This window comes from Medicago sativa, chromosome 6 (genome assembly GCF_051527215.1).
Source record: "Medicago sativa cultivar Bolivia chromosome 6, Bolivia_mono, whole genome shotgun sequence".
Taxonomy (NCBI): domain Eukaryota; kingdom Viridiplantae; phylum Streptophyta; class Magnoliopsida; order Fabales; family Fabaceae; genus Medicago; species Medicago sativa.
In genome coordinates, this window is record NC_140754.1 from 84,538,181 (window position 1) to 84,555,000 (window position 16,820).

A 16,820-nucleotide genomic window follows, 5' to 3' on the forward strand; every position below is an offset into this window, starting at 1 on the left:
ATTCTAACTAATATTCCAGTACCACCACCTTAACAACAACCCTTGTCTCGAACCATGATTTTGATCATTAAGCTAACATTATAAGAAATCAAGTAGTAAATATAATAGCATAAGATTGGAAAATAAGATGAGTTATTTCTACCAAAACTCTTTTGTTGCTCATCAGAATATAAAGTTTTCCATATATAAAAGAAAGGTCATTCGACAAAGGCAAAAGATCTTCATTTTATTGATACAAAAGAAAGGTAAGTTTGAAAACAAAACGAGTAAACATTCAACATAAAAATGCAAAGGCAAGATCAAGTAGTTTCTTTGTTTACTTGACAATAATTGTGAAATCCCAACAATCACAATCATATACTTTCTTGGTGAAAAAAAAAAAACTACTTATTCCTCAAAGGGAAGAATGCTTTCCTTGTAATTTGTTATTCTACAATGAAGATTCTCTGTTGTATAACCAAGCTCCTCAATCATTTGCGTACTCAAATCAAACCAAGCTATTTCTTTATCTTTTCTTATGAAGAATATTTCCCCCTTTGTCCCCACTCTGATAGGACGCTCAATGCAAGGCAAAGGTCCAACCACGAAGAGTTTGATCCACGATTCTTTGAAACCGAGTTGACCCAAAATTGATACACGAAAAGTAGTCGTCTCTTCATGATATGAAATCAATGATATGGACCCATTTAACACCACCAAGTTTATCCACTTTGGTCCAACATCAAAACAATCATCAACGTATGAGGGTATGGGTGTTGTGAAGGACACCTCATTGCTCAAGTAAAATGATACCAAACATGGTCCAATGGGGTTATCTTCATGTTTTTCACACAACCAATGACACACACCATCCACGTAGACTTGGGTGCCTTCAGTACAGTCATCAGAAAATGGCATGTCAACATCAAGTTCTCTCCACGAGTTATTCCTTAGGCTATATATCTCCCATAGTGGCCCTAAAATAATATCGCCAAACTGGTAAGATAAAGTTTCTTCGAAGTCATCAGTGTCATCACATAATGGTTCTGGTGCTATCAAAACTTTTACATACCGAATGACATTATAGTCATTTATAACATGGTCATAACCAAATCCATGAAAACGAGATATAACAAAAACATCAACAAAATTCTCCTTATCTTTATTAGTGATAGACGACTCATCCTCACTGGGCGGAAGGAGCTTGATTGTTTGGGTAGTTGGGTTGCACAATATAGTTCTTCCATAACTATCATATTCATCTTGATGGAGACAAAGTATCCCATTAATACTCCCATAAATACGAAAATAGTTATATGTTTGAAATGGATTTGAAAAATCTAATTTGATTTTATTCTCGAACCTCTCACCATAATGATAATACAAAGCTCTTTTATGGTGTTCAATAACGAAGAGGAGGAGAGATGAACCTTCCTCATAAGAACAACGGTGAGAATTAGACACCAAATCCTTGCGGAACATGTTCATGAAGTGATAGTTTTCAGACAAGAGAGACCATGATTTGCGAACACATTCAAAACGCTTAAAAGATTTAAGAGGCAATTTGGATAGAATGGAAAAGGCTATATCATCAGGTATATAGGTGTTGCTCACCTTCTCATCAGTTGCAGCAACTGATTTCTGCTCCATTGTAACCGTTAAGCTGTAAGAAAAATTGAAAAAAAATCATACAATCAAACAAAAAACACACAGAAACAACAAAAAAATGGAAGAAGAAAAGAAATTGCGTTTGACTTACTTCAATTGAAAACAAATTGGAATGGTAACCCTAAACCTAACTCGTCTGCGGCGAGAGAATAATGACAAGTAGACTATATGGTTAGTATTTGTTCGGTCAAATAGCATATGGGGTCATTTTTTTAAATGATTATAACAACTTTTTTTGTTGTCGTAAATTAGTATTTTAAGTCATAAATATATGTATCATCATCATTATATTGTCATCAAATTGCAACAAATGGAAAAAGTTATAAATGGAGAGGATCTTTACCCGTTTAATGTTAAGTTGATATGTTCAAATTCACCGTTCTCAAAATTAAGGTTCATTGGTGTGTTATTCAATTTTGATTTCAAATAAAATTGATAGATTACCTGATTTATAATATTGATGATGAAATATTTATCTATTAAATTAGGATTGAATTGAAAAACAAGAAAAAAAGTGTATAAGTAATCATGTTTAATGTCATAAACACTTTTGGACCCACCACTTCAATGTTAAATGTTTCGTAACCACTTTTCATCCACTAGCGGAATTGGCCCTTGGATTTAAAAATCACCCAATTTTTGTCCCTTCTGCATATTTTTTGACTAAAAACTTGTGATGTGATATATTTTGAATGCCTTGTTATACAAATTAATGATGTAGAATAATCAACGGGAGCATGAGAGAGTATAGAGAGTGAGCGAGTGGCGATGGGCATTCGCGTCAGGGTGTTGCACCGGAGGAGAGGTACAACGGCGGGGGAGAGGGGTCCAGCCAGAGTGGCAGAATATGGGGGAAATTGGACTGTGGTCAGGTCACGGAAGAGGAAATCGACAAAACCGGAGGATAGAAGACATGACATGTCAAGGGTATTGGAGCGGCACGGAGGAGCGGTCAGGTATGGTCAGCAGTCAAGGGATTCACGCGGTTCATCTAGGTCAAGAGGAGCGGACAGGCGCGACAACACCACTAGTTTTTCGTGGGCCTCACATGGCAGTTCGTAATATGTGATCAGGTTCAGATGATTTTAAGGAGGTTAACATCGAGCATGGGGTCAGAATGATACCGGAAATGGCAATAAGGTAGCGTTTTACTTCACAAATATTCCAGAATTTCTTCATGTTTTTCGTCTGAGGCAGCAGTTTGAAGTCTATGGTATTTTAACGGAAATGTATGTGGCACGACAACGTAATTCTCGAGGCCAAGTATACGGCTTTGTTCGAGGCCAAGAAATACTCTTAAATTTTTTGTTTTGGGCCTCTTAATCTGCTGGGCCGGCCCTGTTTAAAATTAGTCTCTTTTTTTCTTTTCAAAGTTTTTCAATTAGGGTCCTGATCATGTGACAAAAAACATAAAGACATGAATCTAATTAAAAAACTTTTGACAAAAACAAGAATTAGTGTTAAATTTATTATATTAAAAAACTAATTTAATAGTGACTTACAAAGATAAAGATCAGTTTGATAGTGACTCTAAAAATTTGTCTTTTAACCCTTTTTTTAAATTATTAAATACACTTATGATTACTTTTTCCTTTTTTTTTTTAAGGAATTATTATTATTATTTTTTCCTATGCACCTAGTTAATATATGAAATAATTGATAAATTTTAGATAGAAATAATTACTTTTTGTTGTTTCAATGTCTTGAATTCACAATTTCAAGAAAAAATTTCACTTTAAATTTCTAAACAAATGTCCCAAGAGCACTTGTTAGCATTTCCCTTAGTACCATCGACTTATCTTAATATATGAAAAGCCAAGGCAAAGGGGTTTATATGGGTTTCTGAAAATTGGTCTCCTCTTGTTTTACTGCTCTTGCGAGTTGCGACCCAAACACACCGCTTGGGTTTCTCACTCTGAACCTCCAAGCTACAAACATGAACATGAAGGTAAGCACCACCTATATATATATATATATGATGATATTGCATTTTCCATTTTATCCAAACTGCCTCTTAAATCTTTCAAGAGATTTGAATGTGTTCGCAAATCATGGTCTCTCTTATCTGAAAACAATCATTTCATGAACATGTTCTGCAACAATTTACTGTCTAATTATTATTATGACGGAGCATCTATCCACTTTAAGGTTCATGACGAAACAATCCGTGATTACGTTTTTTCTTCTCTTTTCCGTGAGAGGGTTCAGAATAAGGTCAATTTAGATTTCTCTAAATCATTGAAAAAAATATTTCAATTGGTATAGTGTATTTGGTTTTGGTAGTATTAAATATTAATGGCACCCTTTGTCTCCAAACAACCAGATATTGCTAAGGATTTTGAAATTTCACGTTACCTTCAGGCATTTGGTTTTGACGACCTTATAAATGACTATAAGGTCATTCGTTACGTATGTTTTGAGGAAGGTCCTATATCTGTAGAACCATTATGGGAGATATATAGCTTAAGAAGTAACTCGTGGAGGAAACTTGATGTTGACATGCCGTCTTCTGCGGACTGGCTTGAAGTCACCCAAGTCTACATGGATGGTGTGTGTCATTGGTTGTGTGATTGGGCCAATGGATCGGTGGTATCGTTTTATTTAACCAATGAGACGTTCTTCGTAACACCCATGCCATCAGACGAAGATGTTTGTTTTAAAATTGGAGCATGGATAAACTTGGTGGTGTTAAATGGGTCCATTGCATTGTTTTCATACCATGAAGAGACAACTACTTTTTACGTATCAATTTTGGGTGAGCTTGGTGTGGAGGAATCTGTTGGAACAAAATGTGTTTAACAAAGAACCTTAAAGAGTTTTGATGATAACAAGGTATTAAAAATTGTAAATTGGACTAGCTAATATTTGTTCAAGTGTACAGGACCATAGTTAAAAATGTACATCATATAAAGGTTCTGAAGAACAAAAAGAGAGCTATGGACTAAAGAAAAGGAAGCTTGAAAGCATCTGAATGAAGTGCATCTGGAGTTATAAGTGCTCTTGAGGAATTATGACGTCATCAAAAGCTGAAGGTCATCAGAAGCTGAAGGTCATCAGAAGTTGAAAGTCAACAGAAGCAGATAGCCTTCAGAAGCGGATAGTCATCAGAAGCAGATAGTTCAGAAGCGACATGATCAGAAGCTGATTATCACCAGAAGCTGAAGATCAACTGAATTTGAGAAATTCAAGGATTCAAGAGCTGTGTCATGAATCGAAACTCATCAAAGGACAACAAAAGATCAGTGGAATTTTGTAACGGTCATTTCAAAGATGTTTGAAGACATGTGCTTGCAATTTTGGACGAAAGCGTTGACATTGTACTTTGTACGAACTGCACAACCACCTTCTCCACTACTCTGTTTTGTGTCCAAGCTACAAGACAAGAAAACAGCTCCAGAATACGGCTTCGCCTGCATAGATGTTCCTTTGGATAAGGAATGGATTTCAAATTGGTTCTTCATAGGACAACAACCAAATCAGGCAAAAGATCATTGGTGAAAGATCAAGCTTCAACAACGACTCTTTGATGTGCTGGCAATTTCATAACGTCTCTTTCACACCTCTATATAAAGGAGTGAAGACTTAGAGTTTTGGTAATGCTGAACGAAAGACTCACAACATTTTTACAAGTGCCAAACCTCTGCAGAAATTGTTCTGCATTCACTTAGGATTTCTGTGTCTCAAAGTTTCATCTTAGAAATTCCTAAGTTATCGAGTCTGTATCTGATTTGTATTGTGAGCACCTCTGATTGTATATCAAGTGTTCAACCTTAAACAATTTTCTGTGTAATTTTGTTTAGTTAGAAGTCTCTTGCAGTTGTGCTTGAGAAGGGAAGTCTCTTGATTGTGTTCTTGAGCAAAGGAAGACTCTTGCAAAGTGTGCTTGAGCATAGGAAGTCTCTTGCAGGTGTGCTTGAGCAATTGTAATCAGATATTACTCTTAGTGAAATCTCCTTGGAAGTGCAAGGGGGACTGGACTACTTCCGGATTGTGGAAGGAACCAATATAATTGCTTTGTGTCATTCTTCTTCTCTCTCTGTTTTATTCCGCTACATTTAGATTCTGATTACCACTTCAGAAGCTGTCTCACTTAGCTTCTGACCAGTCTGTTCAGTTTTTAGGAGAAACGGAGAATTTTTCAAAACACAATTCAACCCCCCCCCCCCTTCTTGTGTTTTTCTCACCTTCAATTGGTATCTAGAGCTTTGGTCTGTTGTTCAACACTTAACCGTGCAACAACAAAAGATCTGAGAAAAACATGTCTGGTGAATCTTTTACTTCTGGTAAAACTAGCTATAATAATGTCTCACATGATTATAGTGATAGTAAGAAATCCAGTGTTGGAAAGATTCCAAAGTTCAATGGAGATGCTGAAGAATTTTCTTGGTGGAAAACCAACTTCTATAGCTATATAATGAGCCTAGATGAAGAACTATGGGATATACTAGAAGATGGTGTTGGTGACTTAGTTCTTGATGAAGAAGGAGCTTCTGTGGATAGAAAGAAACATACTCCTGAGTTGAAGAAACTCTACAAGAAGCATCATATTATCAGAGGAGCTCTTGTCACTGCTATTCCCAAAGCAGAGTACATGAAGATGAGTGACAAATCCACTGCTAAAGCTATGTTTGCTTCTCTCTGTTCAAACTACGAAGGCAGCAAGAAGGTCAAAGAAGCTAAAGCTCTCATGCTTGTACATCAGTACGAGTTATTCAAGATGAAGGATGATGAAACTATTGAAGAGATGTACTCAAGGTTTCAAACCTTAGTCTCTGGGCTACAAATTCTAAAGAAGAGCTATGTTGCTTCTGACCATGTGAGCAAGATACTCAGAAGCTTGCCTGCAAGATGGAGACCAAAGGTGACTGCCATTGAGGAAGCTAAAGATTTAAACACTTTAAGTGTCGAAGATCTTGTTAGTTCTCTCAAAGTTCATGAGTTAAGTCTTAATGAACATGAGTCTACTAAGAAGAGTAAATCAATAGCTCTTCCATCCAAAGGCAAGTCATCAAAAGCTTTCAAAGTGGTTGAATCTGAAGAGGAAGAACAATCAAGTTCAGATTCTGAACCAGATGCTGCTGAAATGACCATGCTCTCAAACAGACTTCAGTATCTGGCCAAGAAGAACAGACTTCAAAGAAAGGTGAAAGTTTTGCAGAGATACAGGTTCCTGAAGCTACTCCAGAACTTGATCAGATAGCTGAATCTGAAGAGAGTCCAGAAGCTGAACCCACATCAGAAGCTCTAGATGAAGCTGCTTCTGATGAAGCACAAGATGGCTCACATCAAGCAGTTCCTCCCAGAAATACATTCAAGCACAAGTCTTCACATCCTGAGGAATTAATCATTGGAAACAAATATAGTCCAAGAAGAACAAGATCACACTTCAGACAAGAAGAATCAATGATTGGACTGATCTCAATGATTGAACCTACAACAGTTGATGAAGCACTATCAGATGATGGATGGATCTTAGCTATGCAAGAAGAGTTGAATCAATTTCAAAGAAATGATGTGTGGGATCTGGTACCCAAACCTCAGCACAAGAACATTATTGGAACAAAATGGGTATTCAGAAACAAGTTGAATGAGCAAGGAGAAGTAACAAGAAACAAAGCCAGACTTGTTGCACAAGGGTATAGTCAACAAGGAGGCATTGATTACACTGAAACATTTGATCCAGTTGCAAGATTGGAAGCAATCAGGTTACTTCTTTCCTATGCAGTTAATCATGACATAATATTATATCAAATGGATGTCAAGAGTGCATTTCTTAATGGTGTCATAGAAGAAGAAGTGTATGTTAAGCAACCTCCTGGATTTGAGGATATTAAATATCCTGACCATGTTTTTAAACTGAAGAAATCACTATATGGCTTGAAACAAGCTCCCAGAGCTTGGTATGATAGACTAAGTAATTTCTTAATCAAAAATGATTTTAAAAGAGGTCAGGTTGATACAACACTCTTCAGAAGGACCCTTGGGAAAGATATTCTTGTTGTGCAGATTTATGTTGATGATATAATATTTGGTTCTACTAATGCATCTCTTTGCAAGGAATTTTCTAAGTTAATGCAGGATGAATTTGAAATGAGCATGATGGGAGAGCTGAAGTTCTTTCTAGGCATTCAAATTAATCAATGCAAAGATGGAGTTTATGTTCATCAATCAAAGTATACAAAGGAGCTTCTGAAGAAGTTCAAGCTTGAAGATTGTAAAGTGATGAACACTCCAATGCACCCTACGTGCACCTTAAGCAAAGAAGATGAAGGAGCTAAAGTAGATCAGAAGCTGTACAGAGGTATGATTGGTTCTTTGTTATATCTCACTGCATCTAGGCCAGATATTTTATTCAGTGTATGCTTGTGTGCAAGATTCCAATCAGATCTTAGAGAATCTCATATGACTGCTGTCAAGAGAATCTTTAGGTATTTGAAAGGAACAACTAATCTTGGACTCCTTTATTGGAAATCCTTAGATTATAAGCTAATTGGATTATGTGATGCTGATTATGCTGGTGATAGGATTGAAAGAAAGTCAACCAGTGGCAATTGTCAATTTCTGGGTGATAATCTTATATCCTGGGCTAGCAAAAGACAAACAACTATTGTTATGTCGACAGCAGAAGCAGAATACATTTCAGCTGCAAGTTGTTGTACACAACTACTTTGGATGAAACATCAGTTGGAAGACTATCAGATAATTGCTAACAGTATTCCCATTTATTGTGATGATACTGCTGCTATTTGTTTGTCTAAAAATCCAATTTTGCATTCAAGAGCTAAGCACATTGAAATCAAACACCATTTTATCAGAGACTATGTTCAAAAAGGAATTTTAGATATACAATTCATTGATACTGAAAATCAATAGGCTGATATATTTACTAAGCCTTTAACTGTTGAAAGGTTTGATTTTATAAAGAAAAATTTGAACATGCACTTTGTGTCTGATTAAATGTTTGCTTGCTCCTGAATAGGATTTTAGGTTCTGAAGTTAGTTCAGAAGCAGTAGTCCATCAGAAGCTCTTTATTGAGGTTCTGAGGAAAACTCGCTTCTGATGATGACGTCAGCATCTGAAGTCCAGAAGTTGGATTTTATGCTTCTGAATAGTAGAGTTAGCGGAAACGTTGGGAGTTACTTTTATGGTAACTTCTGGCCCACTAACTTGGTAGTTACTCTTAACGTTTCTGACGTGGCCTGTATGTATTGGTGTATAACTAAAAAGGGCAATGATGATTTAATAGCTTTGAAAAGTACTTTCACGCGCCCCTAATTGGTCATTAATGTTATGTTTATTTGTCTCTTTTGAATTGCAATCGTTTTTACTCTTAACACTTTGTCAATTCACACACTACTCACTCACAACAAACACATTTGCTTTCAAACCTGTTCTTGCGAAGTAAGCGCATTCTCTCAACCTTAGAAACCTAAAAATCATCATCTTCTTCAAATCTTCTTCAATCAATCAATGGCATCATCAAGTTCAAGAGTTTCAGAATCTACTTCAAGCATGCAACCACAAGGTGTTCCAGAATCTGGGCTAGTCATTAAACCTAAGACCATGTCTATTCTTGAAGATAAACTGATTGTTCAAAAGGAGACACCTTTTGACTTCACCTCTCTGAAGAAATACAATGTGAACCTGGAAGCTTACGCCGAGAAACAAAAGCTACATGGTTATTTTCGTATGTTGAATGGACCAACATATGAGAATCTGGTAAAGGACTTTTGGTTAAGGGCAGAGGTCTACGACAAGGAAGCCGCAAAACTTGAAGAGAAAAGGGCTGTAGAGAAAGATTCAAGTTTAAAAGGAAAGACCAGAGAAGATATGGGTCTGAAACCTTTTGAAGGATTGCAAATTAGATCTACAGTGATGGGTATCCCAGTAACCATCACCAAAAGAGCTATTTCAAAAGCATGCAAGGTATCTTCAAAAGGATTTTTTAAATGGAATGTTAAGGATGACATTCTATTACAAAGCTACGTAAAGCTGTTCTGCAAAGGAAATTCTAAGTTGAAAACTGCAGAAATGGAAGTGTGTCACAGATTGTTGCTGAAGATGAGTGCACACTGCTTCTTTCAAAGAGGAGGAGGAACTGATCAACCAAACAAAGATCATCAACTAGCCTTGTACTCTTTGGCTACTTTTCAAAGGATTGATGTTCCAAATTACCTCTTGCATCATATGTGATGGGCCATCAAAGAAGCTACTAGCAGGGAAAGGAAACAAATACCTTGTGGAAGGCTTCTGTCAGAAATCTTTTATCAAGGCAAGGTGCTGGAGACTCTGAGGGAATTCAAACAAGCTTCTGATAGCTGTTTTACAGTCAGCACCTCAGACCGCATCTGGAACAGCAAATCCTTGAATGCTATGAAGGTCATCAGTGAAAATCCTGTTGATGAAAAATGGATTGAACTGACCTCAGCTGAGTCAGAACCTTTGAAGAATTTTCCCTCCATTATTCAAGAAAACAACGCCGAAGTCCTGGCCTGTCTGGTAGCTGCTCATGCCAGAGAATCAGGAGTCAACACTGTAGCTGTTGCTGCTGCTCCTGATGTAGCTAAAGGAAAGAGGGCCAGAACTAGTACTGAGTCTGAAGCTGCTGTTGCAAAGACCAGGAAACAAAAAGTTGTTAAGTCTGAAGCTGAATCTGTTTTGGCCAAGGATAAAGGAAAGAGGCAGAAGGTTGGTGCTACTTCTATTCCTATGAAAAGAAGTAAAGGCAGATCAGAATCTATCATCACCAAAGAGCATCTGGATAAAGCTATTGATGGGATAAAAGCAAAAGAGCACAAGCCCAAGGAGAAAGCATCTGGGCCAATCTTCACTCCAATGATGGAAGTGACTTCAGACATGAAGAAGAGGGCTGATGAGGAAGCTGCTCAGATGTTAGCTGAACAGAAGGAAAGGGAAGCAAGGAAAAGAAGGAATAGGGATGAAAGGCTTAAAGCCTCAGGCCTTGAAAATTGTGATGAATTCTTCAAGGAGAAATTTATTGAAGTCAAGGAAGTGGCTGATAAAGCTTCAAAGAAAGTTGGAACTTCAGAAACTATTCTACAAGAATCAGATGCTACCACTTCTGAAGCTGATAACTCAGTCAAGGTATGTCAGATTCCAGTCACCTCTACTCCCATCTCACCCTCTTCATCACAACCACCAGCACTTGAGCAAGAAGAAGACACTTCTGTCTTGGAAAATCTTGCTCTCCACTATTCAGGTGAGTTACCCAAAGACAAACCTAACTCAGAGAAAGCCTCTGAAACAACCCCAGAAGCAACTGCTTCTGATAAAGTTGTTTCAGAAAGGCCCCAACAACAAACACCAGAACCACACAAACCCTCCTCACCTCCACAACAACAATCACCCATAGCTGACATTGACCCCCAACCCAACATTCAAACTCAACAAACTCCACCACAACAACCACCTCAATCTAACCCACAACCAGAGCATACTGAACCACAAGAAGAACAAACTTTACCCAAACCCACTCCCATGGACATTGACAATCATCAAGTCAATCTCCAAGCCTCAACCTCAACCTCACACATTGCTCCTGACCAACCATCATCCTCAACCCAAGCTGAATAACTCATCATTCCAGAATCCATTCCTGTTCAAGACATTTCCCCTAGTGCTTCTGACCAATCCTCAGACCTAGAAATTCTTGAACAACCACCCTTGAACATCCTGGAATCTGATCATATTGATGTTGAACTGCTCAAGATTCTCTCAGAAATGCATCATCTGGTTGATCAAAGATGGGCAATTGATTTGTCATCAGCCTATGAGGAACAATGGGCATCCTTGCAGAAGAAAGCTACTGATCTGATAGCATCTGTTCGTAGGAAATGTATCAGAATCAAATCTGCTACTGTAAGGAAGTTTTTGAAAGATATGGAGTTAGCCAAGAGAAGTTCAAGGCTGCTTCTGTCAAACAAGCCATTCTACTCAGAAGCTGACTACATGACAAGAGAAGCTAGAATGTTCAAGCTACTAAGAGAGAAGATGGCACAACGACAGCAAGAAGCTAAAGCAAGGGAATTGGAACTTCTCCAGAGGCAACAAGTTCTTGAAGATCTGTTGAAGAAACAAGCAGAACAAATGGAGAAGATGATGAAACAACAACAAACCAAACCTTAGTTGCACACCCTAGTGTTTATTTTTGTTTGTTGTTTGTTTTAACTGTTTCAGTTCCTGCTTCTGAACATCTTTTGTTTATGAATGTTAGTAACTTGCTTAGTTGGTTCTGATCCATCATGCTTGATATTCTGCTCATACATTGCTCATACTCTATATTCATGATTATTTATTTTTTGATAAGTTTATAGGTTCTGATTATAATTATACTCTCTTCATGTTTGAGTTTTTCTCAAATCTTTTTGTCTTTATTGCTTTTGTGATTTTTTTGCTAATGACAAAAGGGGGAGTATATGTGATAGTATTTAAAGGCTCTGAGCCCCATTAATGATATTTGAAAATTTTGAAAAACCTTTATCCTTTTGTTTTACCTAAAAAGGGGTGTATCAAAAAGGGGGAGTATCAAATTTCAAATAAAAATTAATTGAACCATTCTTCTTATCTATAAGTCAATTCTTTCAATTTTAAGCTCTGATATTATTATTGCGCGCTAAAATGAATTTAATTAACCTGGATAGAACTTAGGGGGAGCTTACAAACCTCACCTTAAAGACTATCAGACTCAGGGGGAGTTTGAGCTTACAAACCTCAGAACCCCAAAAGTCAACTTGTTAATTAGGTTAACAACAATTGATCAATTTTAAATACTATTGTTTGTCATCATCAAAAAGGGGGAGATTGTTGGAACAAAATGTGTTTAACAAAGAACCTTAAAGAGTTTTGATGATAACAAGGTATTAAAAATTGTAAATTGGACTAGCTAATATTTGTTCAAGTGTGCATGACCATAGTTAAAAAATGTACATCATATAAAGGTTCTGAAGAACAAAAAGAGAGCTATGGACTAAAGAAAAGGAAGCTTGAAAGCATCTGAATGAAGTGCATCTAGAGTTATAAGTGCTCCTGAGGAATGATGACGTCATCAAAAGCTGAAGGTCATCAGAAGCTGAAGGCCATCAGAAGTTGAAAGTCAACAGAAGCAGATAGCCTTGAGAAGCGGATAGTCATCAGAAGCAGATAGTTCAGAAGCGACTTGATCAGAAGCTGAAGCTCATCAGAAGCTGATTATCACCAGAAGCTGAAGATCAACTGAATTTGAGAAATTCAAGGATTCAAGAGCTGTGTCATGAATCGAAACTCATCAAAGGACAACAAAAGATCAGTGGAATTTTGCAACGGTCATTTCAAAGGTGTTTGAAGACATGTGCTTGCAATCTTGGACGAAAGAGTTGACATTGTACTTTGTACGAACTGTACAACCACCTTCTCCACTACTCTGTTTTGTGTCCACGCTACAAGACAAGAAAACAGCTCCAGAATACGGCTTCACCTGCATAGATGTTCCTTTGGATAAGGAATGGATTTCAAATTGGTTCTTCATAGGACAACAACCAAATCAGGCAAAAGATCATTGGTGAAAGATCAAGCTTCAACAACGACTCTTTGATGTGCTGGCAATTTCATAACGTCTCTTTCACACCTCTATATAAAGGAGTGAAGACTTAGAGTTTTTGTAATGTTGAACGAAAGACTCGCAACATTTTTACAAGTGTCAAACCTCTGTAGAAATTGTTCTGCATTCACTTAGAATTTCTGTGTCTCAAAGTTTCATCTTAGAAATTCCTAAGTTATTGAGTCTGTATCTGATTTGTATTGTGAGCACCTCTGATTGTATATCAAGTGTTCAACCTTAAACAATTTTCTGTGTAATTTTGTTTAGTTAGAAGCCTCTTGCAGTTGTGCTTGAGCAGGGAAGTCTCTTGATTGTGTTCTTGAGCAAAGGAAGACTCGTGCAAAGTGTGCTTGAGCAAAGGAAGTCTCTTGCAGGTGTGCTTGAGCAATTGTAATCAGATATTACTCTTAGTGAAATCTCCTTGGAAGTGCAAGGGGGACTGGACTACTTCCGGATTATGGAAGGAACCAATATAATTGCTTTGTGTCGTTCTTCTTCTCTCTCTGTTTTATTCCGCTGCATTTAGATTCTGATTACCACTTCAGAAGCTGTCTCACTTAGCTTCTGACCAGTGTGTTCAGTTTTTAGGAGAAACGAAGAATTTTTCAAAACACAATTCAACCCCCCTTCTTGTGTTTTTCTCACCTTCAGAATCATGGACCAAACTCTTTGTTGTTGGACTGTTGTCTGGTGTTGAGCGTCCTATCAGAGTGGGAGCGAAAGGTGAAATATTCTTCATAAGAAGAGATAAAGAAATAGTTTGGCTTGATTTAAGTACCCAAATGATTGAGGAGGTTGATTACAAAGAAGTGAATTATATTGATCGGATAATAATATACAAGGAAAAATTCTTGCAATTGGAGGAATAAGTAATTAGTTGTTTTTCATGTTTTCACCAAGAGGAAGATGATTGTGGTCGTAGGGATATTACCTTGTATGCAAAGTGGCGTGTCAATTATACATCACAGTTTTATTTTGATAAAACAACTTCTCTGATTTCCTTTGTTATACTGCTGAGGTGTATCCATGTCTGGCTGCATTGGATGGTACTGTTTTGCAGGAATTTCGTGCCGTTGGGAATGTTATGTGATCTGAATTTTATCCATTTAACAATATGTTATGTATTGTCTTATGATCTTTATAGTTTTGTAGTGGAGACTTCTCTGTATTTGGCAAGCCTATGTTACTTTATTTTGAATGTTTACTCTCTTTTTATTTGCAATCTAATTTTGTTACTGTATCAATGAACAGAATGAACTTTTAACTTTACCAGATGGCCTCCAGTTTTTTGAGAAACTTAATAATCTAATGAGCAACAATTCTCTATTTGAACTTTCATTACATTCTTCCAGCAATATCCAGATGATAAACTGGTTTGGTTCATATCAACTAATCTCTTTCATGTCATTTTTATTCTAAAGATTCATATCAATTTCAGTAAATTCACTCAAGATGAGTAGTTTATTCTGATTTTTGGAATTCATACAACTAGAAAGGTTTCATTTACACTTGTTCATGGCATAACTATAGCTTGGCTATATGGAATTGATTATATTTTAGTAATTCATGTTACTAACAAATAGCTTGGCTGAAATCACAAAAACTCAAACTTCATTCAAGCCAATTGTAGCTTGGATGGAATATGATAATGTATGTATCTCCAAAATACACATCCAGTTACTCATGTTCCAATCATGTAGCTATGGTGTTGTGCAAGCGCATTAGTTGTTGTCTAAAAGGGTTGTGTTTGAGTTATAGTCATTCTGTTTCGGAATTGGAAGGGTGATGCGGTTGGACTACATCGTTTTTTTACTCTGGGGGAGCTTAGATGTATTGGATTTGAAACACTGCGAGAAAAAAGATCAGATATATGTACTTTGTGACAATTAGGTACTTTTAACTTGAATTTCTCATCATTGTTGTGTTACAACAGTATCATTTTGTAATACGCACTTTTGATTTTTATGCAGATTGATTAAATTTTGTTAATGCATAGGGGTAGCTTTATTTTGTATGTTCGGAGAAAGTCACATTTGATTCATATCTTTTACTTACCAACACAAAATGAGTTAGTTTGGTGTAACTTTAAAGAGAAATGTTATCTTTGCAGGGTTGTGGCTCTTTCTATTGTTGCTAAGTATTATTATATTAGCCGAGTTCAGTCTTTTTAGTGGAAAACAAATATAAATGCAATATTTTTTGCTCTTTCTATTGTCGGTAAGTATAGGCCTTATGCTGAATTAATCTGGTTATGTAAAGATGGATAGAAATTCAACTCCTCTGCACCATCATAATAGCTTAATTTGCATTGGATAATAAGGTAAGATAGAGTAAGCATAAACAATAATTGCAGGTTCATGATTGTTAAATAATAGCTTATCTATCTCTGGAGGAGGACAGGTGGGTTTGAAGTCCCGATGACGATGGAGCTTTTAGCTTTAAATCAGCATACTCCTTGATTGTTGGGGAGATGTCGAATGAGACTTTTCTTGGGACAGAGACTAGTGTGTTTCACAGTCTTTCGAAAAGACTGGTACCGGAAAAAGCTATTGCTTACTCATAGAAACTCCTTCATAATAAGAATCTTATGAGAAATACTTTAGCTCGGTATGAAGTAATTTATTTGCATGCATCGAAGCATTGTCTTTTGTGTTGGTAACATAGAAACTAATGTTCACATCTTTTTATTTTGTGATCTCGCCTCACAAGTTTGGTATGATGTCTTTCAGTGGCCTGTTTTGGTTGTGATTATTCCACAGAATTTATTTATTCTGTTTCTTGACTGAGCGGGGTGCTAGAAATAGAAACTTAGGAAGGGATTTTGTTTGATTTGGCTCACATCTTTTGACCATTTGGAAGGTGAGGTAAGGATCCTAAAGAGGTGGCAGAGGATATCAAAGTTATGTTGTGGAGAAGGGGATTCTGTAGATTGAAAATGCTGCATTGTTTGTTTTACGGAGACGAGGATCCTTATAGTTGTTTGATAAGATGTATATTTTGTTTTGTGGCTGCCTGACTTTAGTTCGCTTCGGTGGTCTGCTTTTTTCTGCCATGGTTTCGCAGTGGTAATTTCAGACTGTTCTGATTGCTAGTTTGGCTTCTGGTTTCTGCGAGCCGATGTGTGCACAGGTTCATAGATTTATTTTCTGTTGGTGTTGATGGAGTATTGGAATTCTTTCATGGCTCTGGTGGCTCAGCTTGTATCGGTTTATATTGAAGTGGGCTGCATTTTTTCTAGCTTCAGTTTCTGGTGTAGGAGAGTTTTTGGTGTGGCATTAGAGCTGCTGTCTTGGTTCAGCGTGTGGTTGTGTTTCCAGTCTGCAGTGGCAGTTTCTTGTGTCCTGTTCTTATACTCTCTTTGATTTCCGCCTCATTCCTAACCGCCCACCTGGCAGTCTTGTTGCCCGGCTTTACATGGGAGTTCTGACTCCATATGGTTTTCATGGATCATATTGCCACCCCTACTTTGAAGGCCCTGAAAATAAATGTTTAGTACAAAGAGGATGTAAAGTGATTGTGTTTTGGAAACTTTTCCATAGTATCTTACCTTTCTTAGAAGAGCTAGAATACCTTTGT

The 16,820-nt window shown here is 37.0% G+C and overlaps 1 protein-coding gene and 1 pseudogene across 1 annotated transcript; one reads left to right on the forward strand and one right to left on the reverse strand.

The window, feature by feature from the left end:
• Nucleotides 1-184: 184 nt before the first annotated feature.
• Nucleotides 185-1,864, reverse strand: LOC146917559 (F-box/kelch-repeat protein At3g06240-like). Its single transcript, XM_085717278.1, has 2 exons — nt 1,739-1,864; nt 185-1,642 (listed from the first exon to the last, which is right to left on the reverse strand). The coding sequence occupies exons 1-2, from the start codon at nt 1,843-1,845 to the stop codon at nt 388-390; spliced, it is 1,362 nt and encodes a 453-aa protein (XP_085573404.1). The 5' UTR covers nt 1,846-1,864; the 3' UTR covers nt 185-387.
• A 551-nt stretch (nt 1,865-2,415) lies between these two features.
• Nucleotides 2,416-16,820, forward strand: part of LOC146917560 (F-box/kelch-repeat protein At3g06240-like) — a 16,230-nt pseudogene continuing 1,825 nt past the window's right edge.